This window comes from Rhamphochromis sp. 'chilingali', assembly GCF_963969265.1.
Source record: "Rhamphochromis sp. 'chilingali' genome assembly, chromosome: 16".
Classification (NCBI taxonomy): domain Eukaryota; kingdom Metazoa; phylum Chordata; class Actinopteri; order Cichliformes; family Cichlidae; genus Rhamphochromis; species Rhamphochromis sp. 'chilingali'.
This window is the reverse complement of record NC_137943.1, coordinates 25312388-25333881: the sequence shown is the minus strand read 5'-3', so window position 1 is coordinate 25333881 and position 21494 is coordinate 25312388. Positions and strand designations below refer to the sequence as shown.

General features: G+C 38.5%; 1 protein-coding gene across 1 annotated transcript in view; it reads right to left on the bottom strand.

Moving 5' to 3' along the window:
- Positions 1-1082: 1082 nt before the first annotated feature.
- col11a1b (collagen, type XI, alpha 1b) overlaps positions 1083-21494 on the bottom strand; it is an 80965-nt gene continuing 60553 nt past the window's right edge. The window contains exons 46-67 of the mRNA XM_080907599.1: positions 18561-18668; positions 15226-15279; positions 14401-14454; positions 14212-14265; positions 13893-13946; positions 12637-12744; positions 12402-12455; positions 12074-12127; positions 11650-11703; positions 9502-9555; positions 6745-6852; positions 6566-6619; positions 6240-6293; positions 5559-5666; positions 5257-5310; positions 5134-5169; positions 4994-5047; positions 4360-4615; positions 4105-4217; positions 3771-3839; positions 3157-3390; positions 1083-2023 (exon numbers count right to left, since the gene is read on the bottom strand). Of these exons, the coding sequence (XP_080763725.1) occupies positions 1877-2023; positions 3157-3390; positions 3771-3839; positions 4105-4217; positions 4360-4615; positions 4994-5047; positions 5134-5169; positions 5257-5310; positions 5559-5666; positions 6240-6293; positions 6566-6619; positions 6745-6852; positions 9502-9555; positions 11650-11703; positions 12074-12127; positions 12402-12455; positions 12637-12744; positions 13893-13946; positions 14212-14265; positions 14401-14454; positions 15226-15279; positions 18561-18668 (1935 nt within the window). The 3' untranslated portion in view covers positions 1083-1876. The remainder of the gene's footprint in view (positions 2024-3156; positions 3391-3770; positions 3840-4104; positions 4218-4359; positions 4616-4993; positions 5048-5133; positions 5170-5256; positions 5311-5558; positions 5667-6239; positions 6294-6565; positions 6620-6744; positions 6853-9501; positions 9556-11649; positions 11704-12073; positions 12128-12401; positions 12456-12636; positions 12745-13892; positions 13947-14211; positions 14266-14400; positions 14455-15225; positions 15280-18560; positions 18669-21494) is intronic.

Genomic DNA, 21494 nt, shown 5'->3' with positions numbered 1-21494 from the left:
ACATTATGCGGGTTGTGCTGTAAATTGCAGCCTTGTGATCTCTGTGAGCGTTTTATTTTACAGTAAAAATAAGAAATTGAAATATCAAACTCTCAAAACATATCTGCTGCCCGTTTTAAGAGGTTAAAGGTTTGACTCAGCATGTTGTTGGACAAAACATGTAGCTTTGGTCGTAGATGTGCTTTCTCTTTTTCCCGTTTTTTGATAATGCATGTTGTTTTTTAGGTAAGTATTGTAACGTTTTGGTGTTTAACATTTCCTCAGTATTTACTATAGATGCCAGTGGTACAGTTAGGAAACTACTGTCATTCAATGTTGACAAGATCTCCGATTTTATGCACTGCAAAATCGTGGATTTTAGCAACACACACTGGTTGGATTAATTAATAAATTCATTTTTCTATAAATGACGTTTTATCTGTAAGTGGATCCAAATGATTGCAACATGAATTTGGCAAAGCACCAGACATTTATTTCAGTTGTACATAGGTTGTAAACATACTGCTATTACACAGGTTTCAAAGCGGTTCTGAAGTCTTTGCTATCATAGCTTTAAGCTAACGATGTGGAGAGGCAAACAGATCTTGATCAAAGTCAAATCTGAGTCAGAGAGAAAAGCTGGAAGAGATCACAGTGCCTGGGCTCGGCAGAATCAATCACATGAACCCAAACTCTTGGAACCACTAATCCTCACTAATCTTAAATTATAATGGCCAAGTTAAGGTAGTATGTAGAAGGCAGCGCAGAATCACAACAAGATCGCTACTTATTTCTTCACCCAAATAGCAACACAGACATTTTTGAGAATCCAGTTTTAATATTTTTAAATGAACAATTCAAGGCACATGAAAACATTTTGTCCATTGTTACAAAGAAAACATGAACAAGGCTTTTCTTGGAATTATTTCTTTGTAGAAGTTAGAAACCACAATCAAGTATTCAAACTTGATTATAAACAAGGCTGAAGAGCCAAATGTGTCCACATTTGTAACAGAGGCATCTAACGGAATAAATTCTGTCTTAAAGAATAAGCCATTTTTTGTAATATTTATATTCCCGTTTAATTGTTTTTAATGGCTTGGTTTCCAAACTGAGTTTTAATAAACAAAAAAAATAAAAAATGGTGTTTGTGTTGGGTGTTCCAGTTTCTTTTTAATCACATAAAAGTTCCGAAAGTTGTGTTATTTACAAAAAGATTACGTCATACTTACAAATTGCTCTTGTCAAATATAAAATAAAAAATAATTCTCATCAGATTTGTTCTTAACAGACATTAAATAGGTTTTATTCTAATGCTGTTTACCAAATATTTATTGAAAATTTCAGAGGCGGGGCACATGCAGGTTTTTAGAGTGGATTCATAAAGGAACAGTATTGTACAAATAATAATAATAATAATTACAGTTTAATCAAAAAAAAATTTGTAGCACCTTGAGTGTTTTGTGATTCTGCACAAAAGCACATCTGTGGTTGTATTCAGAGCAGCACCGGGAGCATCGAGAGAGGGAGGCGTGGTTGTAGGGGAAGGACGAGGGAGGATTGGGCTTAGGGGGAGTGGAGCCTCTCTCTGCTGCTGTAAGTGTGCCACCGTCCACCATGGCATCAAATGTCCTTTTCCTGATGTCATTCCCATTAGTAAGTTAAAGTCATGTGATTCTGGCCCTACAAGGGCGAGGAGCAGTTTCCCCTGGTCAGCGCTTTCATGACAGGGCCTGGGGGACTCTTCTTCTCCTTGTTGGAGTGGATCTTCTTGGCAACAAAAGAAAAGACAGGCTTTCGCTTCGCGGGGAGAGAAGATGAAGGTTGTCAGATCTCAGCATGTGGGTGTTAATATATACCCTCTGACCCTGTCCTTCAGCGGGGAGCAGGGGTGTGTCTAGCCAAGGAAACACACAGGTCCGACCTCAAAGCCAAACCTCTGGTTGGATTTCCCAAAGTCATTCAGCATGACGTCAATGATGGGCAACTGGTCGATGCGGGGAGTGTTGATCTCCAACACCGTCTTTGAATAGCCCTGCTTCGCCTACAAACACAAAAGGGCGCACAGGGAGGCAGATATTTTGTTAAGGTGGTTCAAGTAAAGTAAACTAACCATGTTAACCCAATTTCCTTCATGGTCAACCTTCAGGATCAATAAAGTTTTATTGAATTGAATGTTAGCGCAAGGTACTAAATAATATAACATTATTTAAAATATAGATGGTTTTGGCACACGATACTCCTGAAACAACTGACTGATTAAATAACAAACAACAAATAATAATTTCATAGCTAATTAGTCTATTAGTCAAACATTGCGAAAAAACAAAAAACAAAAAAAAAAAAACAACATCAACAAACTAGTCTTCAAGCTACCTGATAAAAACCTTATTAAATTAATGCAACTCCAAAATAGTGGAAAAAATATAGTTTAAATTGTAATAGCTAACACATTACATGTAATATTACAAAAATTCGTACCCACGTACTGAATTCTATAATTATAGTATCGATTACATCCAGTGAAACCTAAAGTGACATTTGCCTTTTAGTCTAATACATATTTATACAGTGCTTACCAAATTTAACCCAATGTAAGGTTTATGTCCCAAATTAACAATATCAGTAATTACAGAAATCAATTTTTATGCTTACGTTTTGATCAAGATGCCGAGTTAAAGTTTATTAATCTGTTTTGGTGGTTGAAAGTTATGCTATAAAAACGGTACGCTGTGAACTCTCTGATCTTTAGTTTTTGACAGATTTGTAAAATAGTTGTGTTTTTCTGTTTCTGTGACAGTGGTCTAATAAATTTGTTAATCAATGTATGCTGTAGCCTCTGACACTCCGTAGACCTCCTATACACACAGCAAAATGTGTTTCACTAAGAATTAATTCATTGGATCCAGTTAAACTGATCACCATTTTGAAACAGGCTCTCGTTTTAGTTAAAGATCAGTGCTAACTGATCCAGTTATAGCATGTATCTACTTTTAAATGCCCTCATTGAGTCTATTAACCTTGCACTTGATCTCACTCTTACTCTATTCTCTCCAGGATAAAAATTACTTAAGATTTCTCTACAGCAGTCTACATATTTGTGAGGATTAATAGGATTTCATGGGATTTAGAAAAAAAGTTTAATTACAAACTGAAAGTTAGAAAATTAGTGTTTACCGAGCAGCCGTCCATCAGCGGCCTGATGAAGGGATTATTGTCATAAGACATTTCCTCGTCGTTGGAGCCCAGGAAGCGCAGTGCCTTGTCATAGCTGTCAGCATCTATATCGTGCCAGGCCACAGACTGATGGCAAATGTAGGTGAAGTTCTGCCGAGCTGAGGAGCTTAGCAGCTTCAGGAAGGTCATCTGCACTGGGTTGATGGCGTTGTCTGCTGCATCAACGTAGCTTAACTGGGGAAACATGGAGAGAATGAAAAAATCTGAGAGAGGGAGAAAGGATGTGGTAAAAGTTGGAAAGAAGAAATATAATTATGGTAATGAGAGATGGAGTGAGGTGAGTGAAGCTGAAAAATAGTATGAGACAGGAATGAAAAAATGAAGTAACAGGAAACAAGTGGAGGAACAAAAGGAAATTGAGGAAAGGTAAAATGCAAAGCATATGAGAGGGAGATGTATAACAGGGGAAGAAAGGAGAGATGTTGGTGGGAAAGAGTAACTGTTAGCAAGACAATATGATAGAGGAGCAAAATTGAAAAACTTATCTGAAAAGGATGTGAATGTCTACTGGGAGGTAATAGAAAAGAAAATAAGAGCTGTGCGGGTTGACTCACGATTTTGCCACGCTTAAATTCACTGAACCATGAACCTGGAGACTCCTTAGGCCAGTTAGATATTCTAGCCTGCAATAAATATCACACATTAATTAAATGAATTACCAAACTAGTAAAGTGCTAGTATTGCCACTGCTGTAAACAGACATTTAACATATAACTGCAAATAGCACTAATCTTTGTCAATACCCTACTGAACAGGGCTATGTAATTATAATGTGTTATTATTATGATTATTATTATTAGAATAAAGCAGATCAATTGTTGATTGACTGCGAGAAAAGGATAATATGTTGGCTTCAACTGTATATAATCAGGTGTCAATGTCACTTGCCCCTGTGGATTTCTTGTCTGGGTAGATGCAGGTTTCTCCACCTGCTGTGAAGTTACAGAACACTTTGATGGTGTCTCCTATACAGCCCTGGTTTGGATCAATCCAGTATTCACCTAAGAGAGAAACAGGGACATACATAAGGAGGTGGTATGATGAACAGCTTGAAAAAGACTGCTTAACTATGTAGAAATACACATTTTTTTCTACTATAAGTCACTTATAATATATAACTAAATGTTAAAATCTCAATTTTACCATCTGGGAAATCAGGCTGGCTAAGATGCAGGTCATTGCAGGTCCTGGCTGGGTTATCTTGGGTGCCCATTGGGAACTTCATGCGCTCAATGTCCTGTTTGAGGTTGTTGAGAGATCCAAAAACATCCTCCATTCCCTCCACGCCATCAACGCCGTAGTCTGCCAGTGGCTCATCTTCCTGCATCTCAGCTTGCCTTCTGGTCTTTCGGGAAGACTGCTGGATAGGCAGGGGCTGGATGACATCAGCAGGTGGACCCTGCAGCACAGAGGTTAAAGGTCAAGTGGAATTTTTGTAAACTACACTTTTCTGTCTAACAGTACAAAAGTCTAAAAAGTTCACAAATCACAAGGTGAAGAAATGACCTGTGGGCAACTGTTCAAAACCAAAGTACTTCATTCACAATAATAATTACAATTAAGGAGCCGGAACCATGCCATCATGTTTTATTTAGAAATTACCACAGTAATTAATAGACTAGAAAAATATTTGCTGATTAATCCCCATGATTTACTAAACCAGCAACTCACTAATTTTAGTTTGTGAAAAACTGTTTAGTAACAGTCTTTATTGTTAATGTAATGTAATGTTAATGAGCATTATGTACAATGTATAATTTAATGACAATAAACTCACAGGTGGTCCGGGTGGCCCAATCAATCCAGGGTCTCCCTTCTGACCAGTTGAACCCTGAAAACAAAAGTCATCATTGATTTATTTTATTTAAAGGAAGCCTCTTCTTTTAAAAACAATGCAGAAGAAAGATTACAACTTACAGTTGATCCTTTTGCGCCCTTTTGTCCTTGAGGGCCCTGAAGGGAATTAAGGCAATATTAACAGGTGAACAACACTGAATCAAAGATGGAAAACATGTTTGTTCGGCAAGATTTGTAACTTACAGAAATTCCAGGAGGACCAGGAGGGCCAAGAGGACCCGATTGACCATTAATGCCCTGAAAATTTAAAATAAATGATGTCAATCAACATGCAGTGAATAGATGTGTAAAATAAGATATGAAGTCGTATCTATTCAACTCAAAATGTCTTGCAGTAAAGGCAGTGACAGATAACAGTGATTATTTGCAACAAAGTGGCAGTACAAGAATAATTATTAGAACACAAACAAACTGATGTTCAGTGTAACTTAACAGGCTTCACATTTACTGTATAAGCTAATATAATGACTCTATGGGATACTTACAGACTCTCCCTTGCCACCTGCAGTTCCCTGGGGTCCAGGAAGACCTCTGTCTCCCTTCTCTCCAGGTTCACCAGGAGGTCCAATTAGACCAATTAGACCTGGGTGACCCTAGAGCCAGAAGAAGAAGCCAAATCAAAATATATTAAAGGGGCACGAAATCAATTCAAAAAGAAGATATTTTTACTAATTATGTTACATCATTTTCATATCGGCAATATTTTAATGTTTGTACATTTACGACCAACAAGAAAAGTAAATATGCTAATTCATATGTGAGTTTGTTCACAATGACTGGCAAGATGGCCTTAACGCTGTCTTATTTCTGCATATAAATAATTAGTGTGTTTATTGCAGTCATCATATTTAACAATGGTGGTCTGTCTCAGCACCTGCTGGTGAGCAATGTTATGACCATCTGCTTCTGACTACTGCATGCTGGCATTAAACCAATGACCATTACGAAGATGATATTATTGGGCTTATACATATTCATTCACTGCATTAAATCACTGTGTGAAAGACTCCTCACAAATCAGAGCCTTTCTTCTTCTCACTGGGAGTGTGAACAAAGAGACAGGCCGAGATATTTGCTTACTTCGGGAGCTTCAGATAAGGTGCATAAGCAGACACAAGAAATATAAAATAAAGCAATTTGAGATTAGCATCGTAATAATGTCTTGCCTTCTCTCCCTTGTATCCAGAGTCACCTTTCATACCAGGAAGTCCAGGTGGTCCCTGTGGAGAGAGAATCAGGTTGTCAAGTCTAACTGTCAGTGTGAAATGAATTCACACTGTCTTACAATGACAGCCGACACTGGTCTCTGCATTTGTGTTTACTATTCAGTATCTTCTTTGCAGAGCTACAAAACTAACGATCACACCAAAAACTTTATTGTGTCATAACAATCCTGTTGAAAATGGCTGATTTATAAATATTATGACTAGAAAGCAGTTCATATTCCAGATATTAAAGTATTATATGGGGGCGGTGCAAGGAAATGTCTTACAATAGGACCAGGAGGGCCATCTTGACCGGAAGCACCAGAGAGTCCTTGCTCACCCTGAAAATAAGAAAAAATAGTATTTTTTATAATTAAATAAAACAATTATTAGGAGATTTGCCAGTAATACTTGCTTATAAAATGTATAATGGTGCAGAAAATGTGATTATCAAAGATCCACTCACAACAGGGCCAGGGATTCCACGAAGACCCTCAGCACCAGACTTTCCAGGGGGACCTTGGGGTCCCACAGGTCCAGTTTTCCCAACAGGTCCTTCTGCTCCAGCTTCTCCCTGTAAAACAAAGTAACATCAGTCCTTATCATCATCTTCATAAGTCATTCACGAGTAGTGTACCGTTTGAAAAGCAAACTTCTGGAGCACTGTAACAAAAAATAATTTCCCCCAGGGATCAATAAAGTATTCTGATTCTGATTCTGTAGGCAAAAAAAAGAAAGAAAAAGAAAACAAACAAATCCATGTTAACTGTATTTAACTTTCTCATCAAATGTATAAAACAGATGGTCTTTGGATATTATGCACACTTATATACAGCCATGGGTAGCAGATCCAAACAAAACAAGAACCCACATATTTATTCTGGCAATTGTCAAAACTTTGCAGGGACCTTTGCTTTGCAATACAGGCAATAGGCTATATCATACCGTTCACGGTAATACCGGTGTAATGTTGGGCAACGATAGGAAAATGAAATATCGCGATAGAATATGGGTAAAACACGCATGCGCAGTGCCTTTGTTTACATACGCACATGGCGGCGACGCAGAATGAGAAGAGCGAAAGTGGATCGTTGAATGAAACGGATGAACCAGAATTGGTTTGTAAAAATGCTGCAACTTCAGTGGTGTGGAACTGGTTTAGCTTTCATCCGTCAGATACACAACAAAGCACTATTTTTGGTAGAGCATGCTAGCAGGTCGTCGTTATTACCGTGTTTTTTGGAAAATACGGCACACTTAAAATCAATCCTTTGATTTTTCTGAAAATCGACAGAGCCCCTTATAATCCCATGTGCCTTATGTATGAATTCTGGTTGTGTTTACTGACCTCGAAACGATTTTATGTGGTACACGGCGCTTGAAAATCTGTCAAATGTTTCAGTATGTCTTTGCTAAGCTACGAAGCCACACCGCTTGATGGATTGTCGGAGCATTACGGCTATGGTAGACAGGTGCCTCGCGGAGTGATACGTACTGTGCTTCAACATAATATTACCGTATTGTGTGTATAACCTCTTTTTAAGTTTTGTGGATTTTATACATGGTTATGCTGAGGATATGTCGGCCAATTTCCACTGGAAATGCCTTTTCGTTAAACTGTCAACAAGGAATTTGCATTTGCACTGTTAATTTTTTATATAACTTTAATGCACTTAAAAAAGCTGCTTGTTAAAGTGAAAATACATTGATGTTTTGTTTTTTTGCACTAATAAAGTTGAGGAGTTGTAAAGTATTTTGTCTAGTGTCAATTATATCGTCAGTTATATCGTTATCGCAACTTTTCAAAAGTATATTGTGATAAATATTTTTGGTCATATCGCCCTGCTCTAACAGGCAAAATCCTGTGGTACCAACACTATATGACCTCTGTCCAACTTGATAATTAAACTAATCCTGTATCTCAAAGTCATACATTTCGATATTCTGAATGTTCTCTGCTGCAAAAGCTTAGAGTGGAGGGATTTGAGGATTTGCGACGTCAAAACAGACCAAATGTTACCAGGTCACATCTGCTGTCTCTGAGCAGGAACGACAGGTTTTTATGTATTGAAGTTCCAGAGATGTCATATTGACTAGGATGATAGGCGGAGCGGATTAGATTGTTCTGACAACTAATTAGGCCTGGATTTGACACTCAAGGATCACCACGCAGGCTTTGGCTTGTCTCCGTCAAATCAAGTGTAATCCTTTACCTCAGTGTGGATAGAATGTGCACTTTGTCCATATGTCCGTCTGTGAGTGTGTGCGTGTGTTGAAAATAAGTCAGAGATGGAGACTGACAAAAATACAAAAGAAGTGATATTTGTCATGTTTTCTGTTTGTGCAATTCTTTAAACCGTGTGATTTGTGTACAAAAAAACCCCAACACAATTTAAAACTTTCAATGATTTTTAAACTCTTTCAATCATTATCTTTGATTGTGCAGAAAATTGTGTACTTTAACAAAACAAATCTGTTGACAGTCTCAGAAATAAGTTGTTGCTATTAATTTGTCTATTTGTGTGCAATTCAGCTGAAGAAAATGTTAGAGCAAAAGCTTTGAATGGATGTAGCTTGTTCTTTCCAGAATTTCTAGACATTTCTTTTTGCTGGAAAACATTTTTGCAAATATTTTAAAAATTTGGCATTTTATTTCAACATGCAAAGAAAGACATTAAGGAGTTGTGACAATCTTGTTGGCTCACAGTTGCTTATGACACATCCAGCAGTTTTGGAGCAGCCTTATTACTCATGTGGAGTCCTTTTTTTACTAGCAAATCCCTTGGCTGTTTTTGGTCTCTGCCAAATTCTGACTGAAATATCTTACTCTTTAAATGGTCCACTATGTTCAGTAGCTATTCAGTAGATTTGTCTATCTGCCATGTGGTTGTGAACAATGGATTTTTTTTAGCCTTTTTTAGTGAAATCAACTGAAATCATGCTAACATTTTGACATATTAACATAATCAAATTACTGTACTCAAAAAAGTTGAAAATCACTATATAAGCTGAAGGTGAAGATTAAGATGACAAATCTTTGTTCATCAGTAAGAGAAATAGCTTTCATACTTCATAGGATCAACACGTTTATTATATTCATAAGTTAGGTTAAATGCTGTAATATAGTTATAATTACCCAAACTTTTAAAAAAATTAAACAGTATATATTAACACCGTTCAAAACACGATTATAATTTACAAAATCCTACTTTCTCTAACTTACCTTAGATCCCTTTTCTCCTTGTCTGCCTGCCTGACCTGCTGGTCCAGCGGGTCCCTGGGAAAAACAAAGTTTAAACAATATGAGGATTTTGTAAGCACATACTTGGAAAACAAATCATTGTAAGACCTGCTAAAAAGCACACACCAACTGACTTTGTCCCTAAAAGTAAAATGATCCAACATTTGCAAAACACACAGCAGTTTCATATACATACTAATTATTTATCTGAAGCATGCTCTGACCTTGAGTTACGCAGGACCAGGCAACATCATTGCAAGAAAATTGTCCTACATTCCAAACATACTGAGATAAAAATGCATCAGCATTTTCACCAAACAGCCTCTGGTCAAAACCTTGTAAGTGGGCTGACATTTGCCATTACAACCCATAATCAAATAGACCAAACAAAAGCCACCAGTCCTCAATGTAGGTTACAAGCACTGGCAACTGCGTATGTGCATTAGTGAATGTGTGTCTGACTGTGTGGATGCGGCCATGTGTGTGTGTGCACCCGTGCGTATGTGTGCTAATGTAGGCAAGCAGCCACATGCATCAATGAGCACCGAACCTGAGTCAATTTCGAGGAGATGTTGGGCAAGAAACTAACGCAGAATTACCTTGGAGAAGGATGAAAAATCATATCGCTAAGTCTATTAATATGGACATGCAACTGGGGTCTAATTTGTTCTCCAGCCTCTGCCACCACCAAACTACCCCTTTGAATACAAATTCTCTGGATAAAAAATGTTTACCAGGCCAACGTTTTTAAAATGCACGCGCATCCATTTTATCCCAAGACACAGAATCGCATCTAAAACATCCAAACTACTGCGCCTGATGCCTAACGAATAACATTTCTAGCAGTAAAGCACCACCACCACAGGTAGATATAGTTTTTGGAACCCTCAATCTCAGATAATGCTGCAATATCTATCCAGTGATCATTTTTCTGTCCAAGAACCCACAGGGCTGTACAATATCTCCACACAAGCCCTTTGTTGCTGATAGGACTGAGAAATGAATGTGTTTAAGCCATATCAGAGCTTTTTAATCACAATTCCTGCAGTCAAAATACTGCTCAAAAAAAGAGTACAGAAAAATGGCACTGAGATATGTTTCTCCCCTGTGACAATATCAGACTGCTCATTTTAAAGCAACAGTTATTCCTCGAGGTCCTTAGCTGTAGATATAAATATACTTTTTTCTGCCACTAATCTGTGCCAGTGGTGATGCTGGCATTCAATTAGTCCTGACTTGGTGCCTTTTTCAGAACCACCTAACAAATATTATGTAACATTACTATGAAACACTCTGGAAATTTCCATAAAAGCAAGTGCTATCTCCTAATCATTGGTATATTTTGTCCTACAGCCCATCTCGTAGGCACTGAGGTCAGTTGTTACAGCTTTGAGGGAGTCAATTTTGTGGTGCCACAATATTTTTATGCCAAATCCTCTATCATATGAGTTTTGGCGTTTTTTCTGTATCATTATAGGGTCTGTACCTTACAATATAAAGTACCTTGTGATTTGGTGCTTTATAAATAAAATTGAATTGGAAATGTGTGGAATCGGTGCTTGATTGGGCATATTCACTGGCACCACACTGCTGGCAAAAAACCAAACAAAAAACCCCAAAGAACTTGAAATATGAAAGTGTCCTTCTCTCTTGTCACACTGTGGCAGCTTTTAATATGGTACATTAACAACATGCTTTATTGATAATTGTAAAACATTATTACCGTAATTGAAAGGCATCATAAAAAAAGCAGCCCAAGTGAAATGAAATAATCTCAGCTGAATTCTGGTGTGAATGAAAGGGTGCAGAGTGCCTGAAATTATAGTGACAAGTTCATTTACTGACATTAGCAGCAGCAGCAGTCCTACTCTTTCACTCTTGCTGCCAGTCAAATTCACAATACGCCAATACTGTCCTGCAGTATGACTGCTCATGGAAATTACTGGTTACTCTAGGATTTAACTAACGGAACAAATTTCCTGTGAAACCATGGATCAATTAAAGACCCGAGTATGTGATCATAAATATGTATCACCGTGCCGTGGATAGTAAAGTAGCACTAAGCATGTTAAGAATGCTGTGCCTCGAATCAAAGTATCATCGCATGCATCATTTTTGAAATGTACTCACCCTTTTGCCAGGAGGTCCTGGTACTCCAGCTTCACCAGATGGACCTGGAGGGCCCTAAAGTAGAATAGACAGAACACTTAACTCCACTTCATAAAAATGGAGGGTGATGTTACATAATGAGATATCTCTACATCTGTAAAAAGAGATACCCAGTTTTAAAGGATGGATATGAAACAGTTTTTTGGTCTCTTTTACACTCACTTCACTGTGTTATTACTAGAGCTTCCTCATTGTAAACTGTATATATTACAGCAGAAGTAAATTGAAATTGTTTGTAATAGACACTATTAGAAATTTTATCTTCATTTTTCCATTACTGTTATTTTTAATGTTAAACTCTAAGAAAGACTGCGACTAACTAATGAAAGAGTAAATCCTGCTCCGTTCTCTCACATTTACAGTAATATGATAATGTTGGACTTACTGGCTGCCCAGCCTCTCCATCATCTCCTCTGTCTCCAGGCAAACCATCCAGACCCTAAACAAAATACACAAATGAGGCAGACAAAACACCATTAATCAATTATAGTCCTGAGACACAATATTATAATATCAAAAAGAATTTTCACAGATAAAAAGAAAAGGTAAAGTTATAATACTGAAAAACTGATCATATTTTCTTTGTTTTCGAGTTAACTGACAATCATTAAAATCCACTAACTCATAACCATAATTATTATGATGCATATACATCAAATTCTGTGATACTGCAAACATGAAGCCACTGATTGAGGGATAAATGCAGCACTTACAGCAGCACCAGGCTCACCAGGGGGGCCAGGGTCTCCTGGGAAGCCGACAGGACCCTGCAGACACATCGAGGCATTGAAAAAAGTGAGCTTGCTTCACATATTTGACATTGTGTCAACAACAGCTGTGGCAGAAGAAAGCTCGACTGAGAAATATGACACAATGACGCTGTCGCTGGCAGCTCTAATAGTGCATCAGTCATGGATGCGTGTATGTGTTTTTGTGCAGCTGACATACAGGGTTACCCTTGGGACCATCATCTCCAGGGGGTCCACGTGCACCGGCGGGTCCAGCAGCTCCTGGGGGCCCAGTTTCTCCCTTCTCACCCGTCTCTCCTTTCGGGCCCTAAGGAAATATAAATCAATGTCTTGTCACCATGAAGACCACATAAGAGCCATCCATACTACTTTGACAATAGGATACTAAATATGGAACAAGTCAAACATGTTATTAAAGCTGTCACTCCAACTACCATCAAAACTTTCACAAAACTGCCCAGAAGAGGAGAAAACTGAAAAAAAGCCCAACTGACTGAACTTTGAGCATCTATTTCAAATGAAAATTTCTATTTTATCCAGCAGATGATAAAGCAAATTAGTCCAGCATAGTGTCTGACTGTAGTAATAGCAATCTTTAAGCATTGGCTATGACTCAGAGCAGCAGTTGAAGCATAATTACAAGCCCAGAATCATTAACTGGTCCACTAGAGCTGAGCAATGCTGGAGCAAATGCCAGCATGGCATCTTTAAAGTTGACCTCATTGTGACGTGCAGCGCTGGAGTCTATCTGTCACTGTACACAGAAGCGAGGCAGCAACCGGATAAGTCAATACATCCTGACAGACTCAAGGTGAGGTGTCCCTTGCTTTACAGAAGCAGTGGCTTAGTCTGGATTGATGGCAAAGCTCTGATCTAAGATGTTCGGGATGACTACTGTGAAAACTTTTCCTTTTTTATACCGTAAGAAAGGAAAGCTGAGACCTTGTTTGCGGGCAAACACAAGGTGCTGCATCATAGAACACATTTTATGCATATTATGTAAATGAAATCGCCATAAAAATGTAATCAACAAATGTCATACTTTTGTCACAGAACATAAGATATTCAGAATTTTACCCTTATTGCAGCCTAGCATGTGATGGTAGATGAATGACACAATCAAGGGTGGAGCGTAGCAAATACGGCTGAGCTAATTATCTGCTTAAAAGCCCTCAGGTTGCTAGCATATCTACACATTGAACTAGATTAATCAGAGGTAAAAAATACTTAGAGGGACCGTAGAACAGCTGACAGCTGAAGTGTCATCTAATTACACAACTTAATTAGCTGTGCTAAGCAATATTTATAGGTTGATTGTTAAAACAGTCCCAGTTGCACAAGAACGCAGAGTGCTAGACTGTGTGGCAATCTCTGTTTAGATGTGTATAAGTAGTCAGTTCTCATGGCTTTGATGTTAAAAACGCTGTCTAGATTGAAACAAGAAAGAGCACTTACTCCGATACCAGGCTCCCCAGGTGGTCCTGGGTTGCCAGCCTCGCCGGTTTCTCCCTGTGATGTCACAGTGATATGTGAATTAGTTTGTGAAAAGTTTATTATCACACTGACATCAAACAGTCCAGCTTTATCAGCTAATTAGCGTATCAACTGACAACTCAGTGTTTTTTCAGTTTGTGTTTTAATAGCAGTGTCCTTGAGAAGTGGAAAGAGAAACGGCAAATATAACGAACATAATTTCAGGCAAAACTTACCAAAGAAAAAGATAGAATTTTATTTCTAGGAGCTGAAAAAGATATGAGCAATATTTGGTTCTTACCTTTTCACCCACACCTCCCATTGTACCAATACTCCCAGGAGGACCTTGTGCACCCTGCAGATAAATCACAGAGACAGCAGTGAGTACAAGAATCTTATGAAAAGAAATTGTTTAACAAGCTGTAATTTTTAAAAAAGCTAACTGTAACTGAAGCCTAATGGAGGACAAAGAAAACAAATATCAACTTACACTGGCTCCACCGGAACCCTGAGGACCTCTGGGGCCAGGAGGACCAGGTGGACCCTGTCAAAAGGCGAGGAGAGAGCGTATGTCCTTTATTAGGTAAACTTGGGGCATACGACTGCTGTTCAAACCTTTTGTTGGTGAGAGGCAACCAATCAGAAGAAAGAAAGAGTGTCCCAAGAGAAGGGCATTAAAACGCGTTGTTTCAAAAAGAGTATGAAGTGAGAGGCAGCACTGAGGTAAAAGCTACTCTCGGAGAATTAACATAAAAAATATGGAGTTCAAAATAAGGATAAACGGCCCCCTTCAGCGATCACTTCTTCACTCTAACACATTGTTTTCTTCTTTTATAGGATGTAACTTTAATAATAGCATTGTCATAGCTGCTGTCTTACTTGCAGATGCAGTAGCAACAACATCAACAGACATGTCAGACCCACTGTTGTAGTTTACCACATTTTTTATTGTGCCTTGTCAGTGTCAGACACAGACAGGGAGAGAAAAAACTAAGCTGCTCTGCATCTGTGTTTATCGTGTGTAAGTGCTGGTGTGAGATTAAAACAGCCCTTCATGCAAAAGCTTGTTTGTTCTGACTCTTAAAAGAGTGAACAAATAATACATGATAAAACACGATGCAAAACACAGTGCACAGAAACAGACCGCACACAAATTTAAATATTTGGAATGCTTATGTTCAGTTCTTTTACATTATGCTATGCAGCTGGTGGAGCCGCCAGACTCAGCTCCAAGCCAGAACTTCTAAACAATCAGCACAATTTCTCACTTCACTGGCTTATTCGTGAAAACAATACGAAAGAGAGCTGCACTCACCATTGGTCCGACGTCTCCATTCTCTCCCTTCTCACCAGGAGGGCCGGGCAAACCCTGGAAAGCAGACAAATTTTTCAAAACTCAGAGAAAAGGTCATGCGAGGCAGCACTCGAGACAAAACTGTACATTCGAAAATCCACTAATGTAAAGACACATACAATTTTGCTGCTCATTAACAGGTACTTTCAGATGATGTGTATTGAATAGTGGGGTTGTAGTGTGCAACGCAATGGAGAATGCATTAATACAAGCAGAACCCCAGCGAGTAAACACACAATTAGTCAAAAAGGACACCTATTGTAATTAAAGGGTATTGGAGGCTTGGGTATAATCAGCCTGTGTAAATTGCAGGGTGGAAACGCCATCCATCTACGTCCACAGGAAAGTGGAAACAAAGGGGACAGCCGAGGCGATGCGTATTATCCAGCTCTGGGATTCAATCATGCTTGACTGAAACAGTATGAATACACCTTGGGAAGGAGGATCTTTAACAGAAATGAAGAAGCTCTCACTTGCTGTTGTAGCTTATTGTGTATTGGCATAATTATGGATATTATGTGTTGTGTTGGTTTAACTCCGGTGATGGAGCATGCATAATCATAAGGTGGGTGGAAAGCAGCGGTAATGATAAGTTACTCTAAAATGAAAATGACATGCATATCGATCACTGCAAAAACATACGTGTAGTTTCAGTCCATTTTGTTGATTTACTGTACCTTTGTAATGACAGGAAAGGCTTATTTATTACAGAGCGTGACTGGGATTTAGACATGGTAATAAAGCACAAGAGTTGTACTAATGGGAAAATAAATCAAGCATCAAACAATTCCATGTCTAATGCTTTGAAGTGACAGGCGTCGATCAATATCGGACTTTCAGGCTTGTTTCTAAACTGTATATTCGAACTGATATCAAAATAGGTGCCCGGATTGAATTAACAAGCATCATTCAAACACATGTAATCAATAAATATTTACTTATGACTGCCATTTCCTTTTATTTTCCACACTAGCCCTGAGCTATGAGCACACTCTGGTATAATCAAATCTGATATTTACTCTCCTCTGTGTTCCCATTTTAACCTCTTAATCTGAAGATTTCTTGCGCTCAGTGAGGACTCCAATATTCCACGGCAAACATGGCCCCAAATGATGGAGGGCTTTCAGACTGGAGCCATTCATTCCCCATAGTCAAAAATCATTAATGCTACAGATAATTGCATTGAAGAGCTGAGCTCGCAGCAGCTGTTGCCATCTATTGAAGGGCAGCTTAGCCAAACATAATTAAAAGAGTTGAGATCGAGTGCATTATGCCCAATTAAAAGCCAATTGCACTTAATAACAACGTTATCTGGCCCTATTGACCAGCAGGGTTTTGCTCTAATTTCATCCTCGGTGAGTCCTTGGATAATTGACTTTGAGATATTCTAAAGTGTGCCGTTTCTTTATTCTTTGCCACCAAAGCAAGTTCCCAAAACTTCGGTTCACTGGGTTAAATGAGCGAACGCTTGACCCCTTCGCTCTTCCTTTGACTCTGTGGAGTTCTGAGTAAGGGAGGACTGAATAGAGCAGTGCAACAGTAACATGAACACTCTTGATCTTACAAACTCTCAGTTATGTATGGGAAAAACTTCTTCACTTTTAAGTTTACTTGTTATGGTCAAATGTAATTAGGGCTCTTTTGCCTCAGCGACAAACAGCTTTGGCTTCATCTACAGCTACAACACTAACAAGAACAAGTTTTTTTTTTAAAAAAGAATTTAATGCACAACAACCAATAGTGAAGGATTACTATATCCTTGATTACTATACTATTTCATATTTGTATGATGTTTTATAGGTGACATGCTGATATTTTTACCTGCTATTTTGCTATAAGGGCTTATAACCGTGGTGCTATTTGTGAGATTTGCTGTTGGTAATTTAATAAATAAGAAGTGCATGCTTGGAGACGAATGCCTTCAAAATGATCAGGTTTGTTATGTTTTTCTCGCGATGTTTAGTTATAACTAGCTTGATGGTTCCCTTGAAGTTTTCCACTAAGAAGATAAGGTAACCTTAATGCTAACCTTCTGAATAAACCAAATTAGCCTAAACTAAACTATCCACATGTGCAATATCCAAATAAATTGAGCTAACATTAATCACTTCTGATCATATCAAACCAAATAATGGTGCTATTTGTTGGTTGTGCTTTAAATTTAAAATAGAAGTAGACATAGGTAAACGTGCATGGAGGTGGAACCAAAAATGAAGGTTACTTATTGACAAAAGCCCTAAAATATTACTGTCATGTATAAGTATATTTAATATGCCAGTCCAGTTTTATAAAGCAATTTTCAGACACACCAGTAATTTGTAAGGTCACTTGTTATATATGCAAAACAAGAAGTGTGTCAATTCAAACTCATTTTACATTGTGAGCCACATTTTGGCTACTTTCATCTTAAGCGGGCCAGACCAGTGACACTACATAATAAAAGTTCTGGTAGTTCATTGTTCACTGTGTCCCATAATTATAAAATATAAAGTTTACAGTCAATAAGTGAAAATTGTCTTTTTTTCTCTATGAACCCACTGCAAAAAACATCCATACTGTCCAATTAGCTGGACCGGTGTGTTTGCTGGGCTGCATCTGTCCCCGGGCCTTATGTTTAACCCCCTGGTCTAAGTCCTACAACACCCCTGACATTCTCATTGAAAGCAAATTGCTGTCCTTTTTTTCTGAATCTTCTAAGGACCAAATATTTTATCTTTACTGTAATATGCCCATTAAAAAAACATCTGCAAAAGATAAATGGATTTACCGTACATTGATTTAAATACTTGGTCAAATACCACAGCAGCTGGTCTCTTACTTAGACCTGAGAGTACTAGAGGGGAGCGGTTTACTGCATGATAATAATGTAGCCTGAGTGGAAAAACCAATGGCAGTCTCTCCTCCACCACTAATGTTGCGGCAAAATGCCAAATGCAAAAATGTTCACAATGGTGATGGATTTTTTAGCACAGTCTATGCTAAGAAAAGTCCTTGAAGGGGAAAAAGCATTATTTGCCCAGGAGCAATACAAAGTGCTATTAGGAGTCAAGGCTGCATTAATAAATTATGCTTTGTTTTGATGTAATGTAAATGATGTAAGGAGAGATGAAATGTTGTCGGTTTTAGGGGTGTGGAGGAAGTCATTCTGCTCTGGATGGCTTTGACAAGGGAAAGAAATGAACATACCTATGAGGCACTGTTCAACGTGACCTGGTTGTCATGCGTTTAGAGAACGAGAGTTAGACAGTCAAAATATAGATATAAAAGTTTCAGATTTCCTCAGATTTTGGGAATACCTGCAGTCCAATGGGTCCGGGTAAACCTGGGAATCCTCTTGGTCCTTCATCTCCTTTCTGGCCAAACATACCCTGCTGTCCTCTCGGTCCAGCTTCACCATCACTGCCCTGTTAGAGGTTAAAGTGCAAGACATGCAAACACCTTTACTCTCACTCCCACTGACCAAGTGCAATTCTACAATCATTAACTGGGATTTTTTTCTCATTCTTCTAATCAATTTCATGGTTACAGAGTATATCCAAGCTCAGACGGGAGATGGTGGGTCGATATGCACATTCAATCACAGATTAGGATGGACAGTTACAGTACTTGAATGGTTTTTTGAAGGACATTTTACTGCAGTTTTATCAATCCATCAATGCTGAGAACCAACATATTGTTCCCCAGGGTTCTTGGAGTGATTAGAATGCACCCATGACAGGTCAACGGTCTATCTCACTTCACTCACAGACTATTTAAAATGCACAGTCAACCAACATGTGGAAGTTTGATTGTTTGGTTTTTCAGAGGACTGTGTGAGGAGGAAAATTAAACTTGTGACAGGAATGGACCAGAGAGAGACAACAGTTCTAAACACTGATACATTGTGCTGCTCGTCTACCAGGGGAGCAGCCATCCTACCAAAGCTTCTCATCAGGGAATGCAGGATGGAGTACAGTATAGCCAAAGGGTTATGGTAAACAGCGTATGTGAAAGATGCTGACTTCATCTCTGAAGCCAGAGGTGCACAGAGCTACGGAGGATGGAAATAAGAGACTGTGGGGAAAGAGTGAAGTGCTGACAGACTGGGAGTTTTCAGTTCAAACGCATGTCAGCACTTGAAAGTGCTTGAGGAGCTCTTACTGAGCCCTGGGACATGTAGGATGCTTCAGGCTATGGTACTGAATGCAGAACAGTTTAGAAGGAAATATTAGGTGATTACAAGGAGGTGGACTAAAGTTAAAGTGACTTCAAGAAAAAAAAAAGTCACAAATCTAACTGTTTGAACATCTCCTTGGGGAGACTAGAAAAGAATTGTGTCTCTATGTCGAGTGCTTGACCTCAACTGCTACATAATTTGTTATTCATTGTAACACTGCATGCACAGCCTGCAACCTCCGTATATGTGTTGGCACCATCCGTGCCCTTGAATCAGAGCAATAGAGGCTTTTGCTGGAAGAAACTATCCGGACCTGCCAAAACAGATAGAAAACACAATAACAGCTCATCATCTAAGTATGAAGCTTACTTCTTGTGTCACGTGAAAACAGTCCAACACTGATGAATTTCTTATGTCAATTCATCATAAGCAATGAAACAAATGGCAATTTTTGGGTACAATTGTACTTAATACAAGTATAAAAACAAGTATAAACCTTTACTGAATACTATATTATGTTGAAACTCTCCACTTTTCCTTCCAGTTAAACAGAAAAACTGGGCTGTAAAAATAAAAAAGGTCTGCAGAGACACTTTAAGTACTGTCCATCTTTTACCTTGGATTGACCTTCATCTAGTCTTAATTAATTAGTATATAAATAAAGTTTTATTTGAAGTGTAATTTATGAAAAGAAATGCAAAAGCTAACTATGAACTGTAACAGTATGTTTAGCATAACTTACATACTGCTCTCTGCTCTCTGAATTAAAGATCTCAGTCAGAAACAACTTGAAATTTTCAGTTCACACTGAAGTCCTAATTAGAAAAATGCTTTGGTAGGACTTCAATCAGCACAAGTCGGTGCATAATTACGTGCTCTAAAACTGCTAGCTGAGAGCATTTATATTTTTAAGACTCCGTACTAATTTTTGCATGGATCTGTTTAAATGTAAAAAGTGTAGCTGGTGCAATTGAATGAGATATGATTCAGCATAGTTACTTGTGGTTGTGCTTAGATCTGCAGGCACCAAACGCATGCTCGGGGAGGTGTAATTTATGACATACCTGAAATGGATCTCGCAAAATTTATGTTTAGATTGTTCATGAAATAAATCTAAGTGGCTCTTGTGGGGTTTTTGTTTTCCTTACATTATGTTAGAAATAAGCTTTTTCATATCTTAAAAATGTGTTGTCCTCTCAAAAGTGACATTTCCAAGATTGCTCTTGTCAACTTCATTTTTTTGTCTTCTTATAAGCCGCTGCTAAACAAGAGCACATTTGTAGGACAGGATGTTCACCACATCCTGATGAAGATCAATACTGCTTTGCCATAGACTGTTTCATTACGAATGCTTGACCTCAGTTGCATCTTGAAGACAACAGCACCAGTGACTGAGCTGCTGTAAATCTTGTTAAGCCTTAGCAGAGAAGGAAATTGGATCGTTCATTTTGCCAGCATACACAAGCATTTTTCCAGGATTGAAAAGTGGGGTACATAGTGTAGCCACAAGTGATAACAGCATTCAGACATGCAATAATAAAAACAGAGCAGACGATGTTAAAACTACACAGCACGAGTCAGGACTCAGTTATGAAGATATGAATACACATGAGCAGACTGACTCACCAGGACAAACAACTGTTAAATAATTTGTTATGCAGCTCGGGAGCACTACCTGCTCACGGCAATCCGTCTCACTAGGTCTATTCTAGCCCCCACAGAGCCCTGCAGATGCTGGATTTGTGCTAGAATGGTTGTTAAGGCCTGATAATTTACAGCAATGAGCTGTTAGTTGCCCTCGGGCCATCAGCTATTGTAGAAACAGGACTTTCCCTGTTGTGTTAATGAGATGGAAGAGTAGAGGATGTTCTGCACCGTACAAGGCAGTATTCTCAGCTAGGTCTGGTGCCATAGAACTCAATATAAGGAAATGACTGGTGCACTGACTGGCACATTATTGCTGTGTGCAAGCCTGTTTTGTAAACGCAAGGTCACAAGCGTAATGCTTTGCATGAGTTTCCAGGATAACAAATACCAAATTTGTAATTGCATTTTAATTGATGGGGGATAAAAG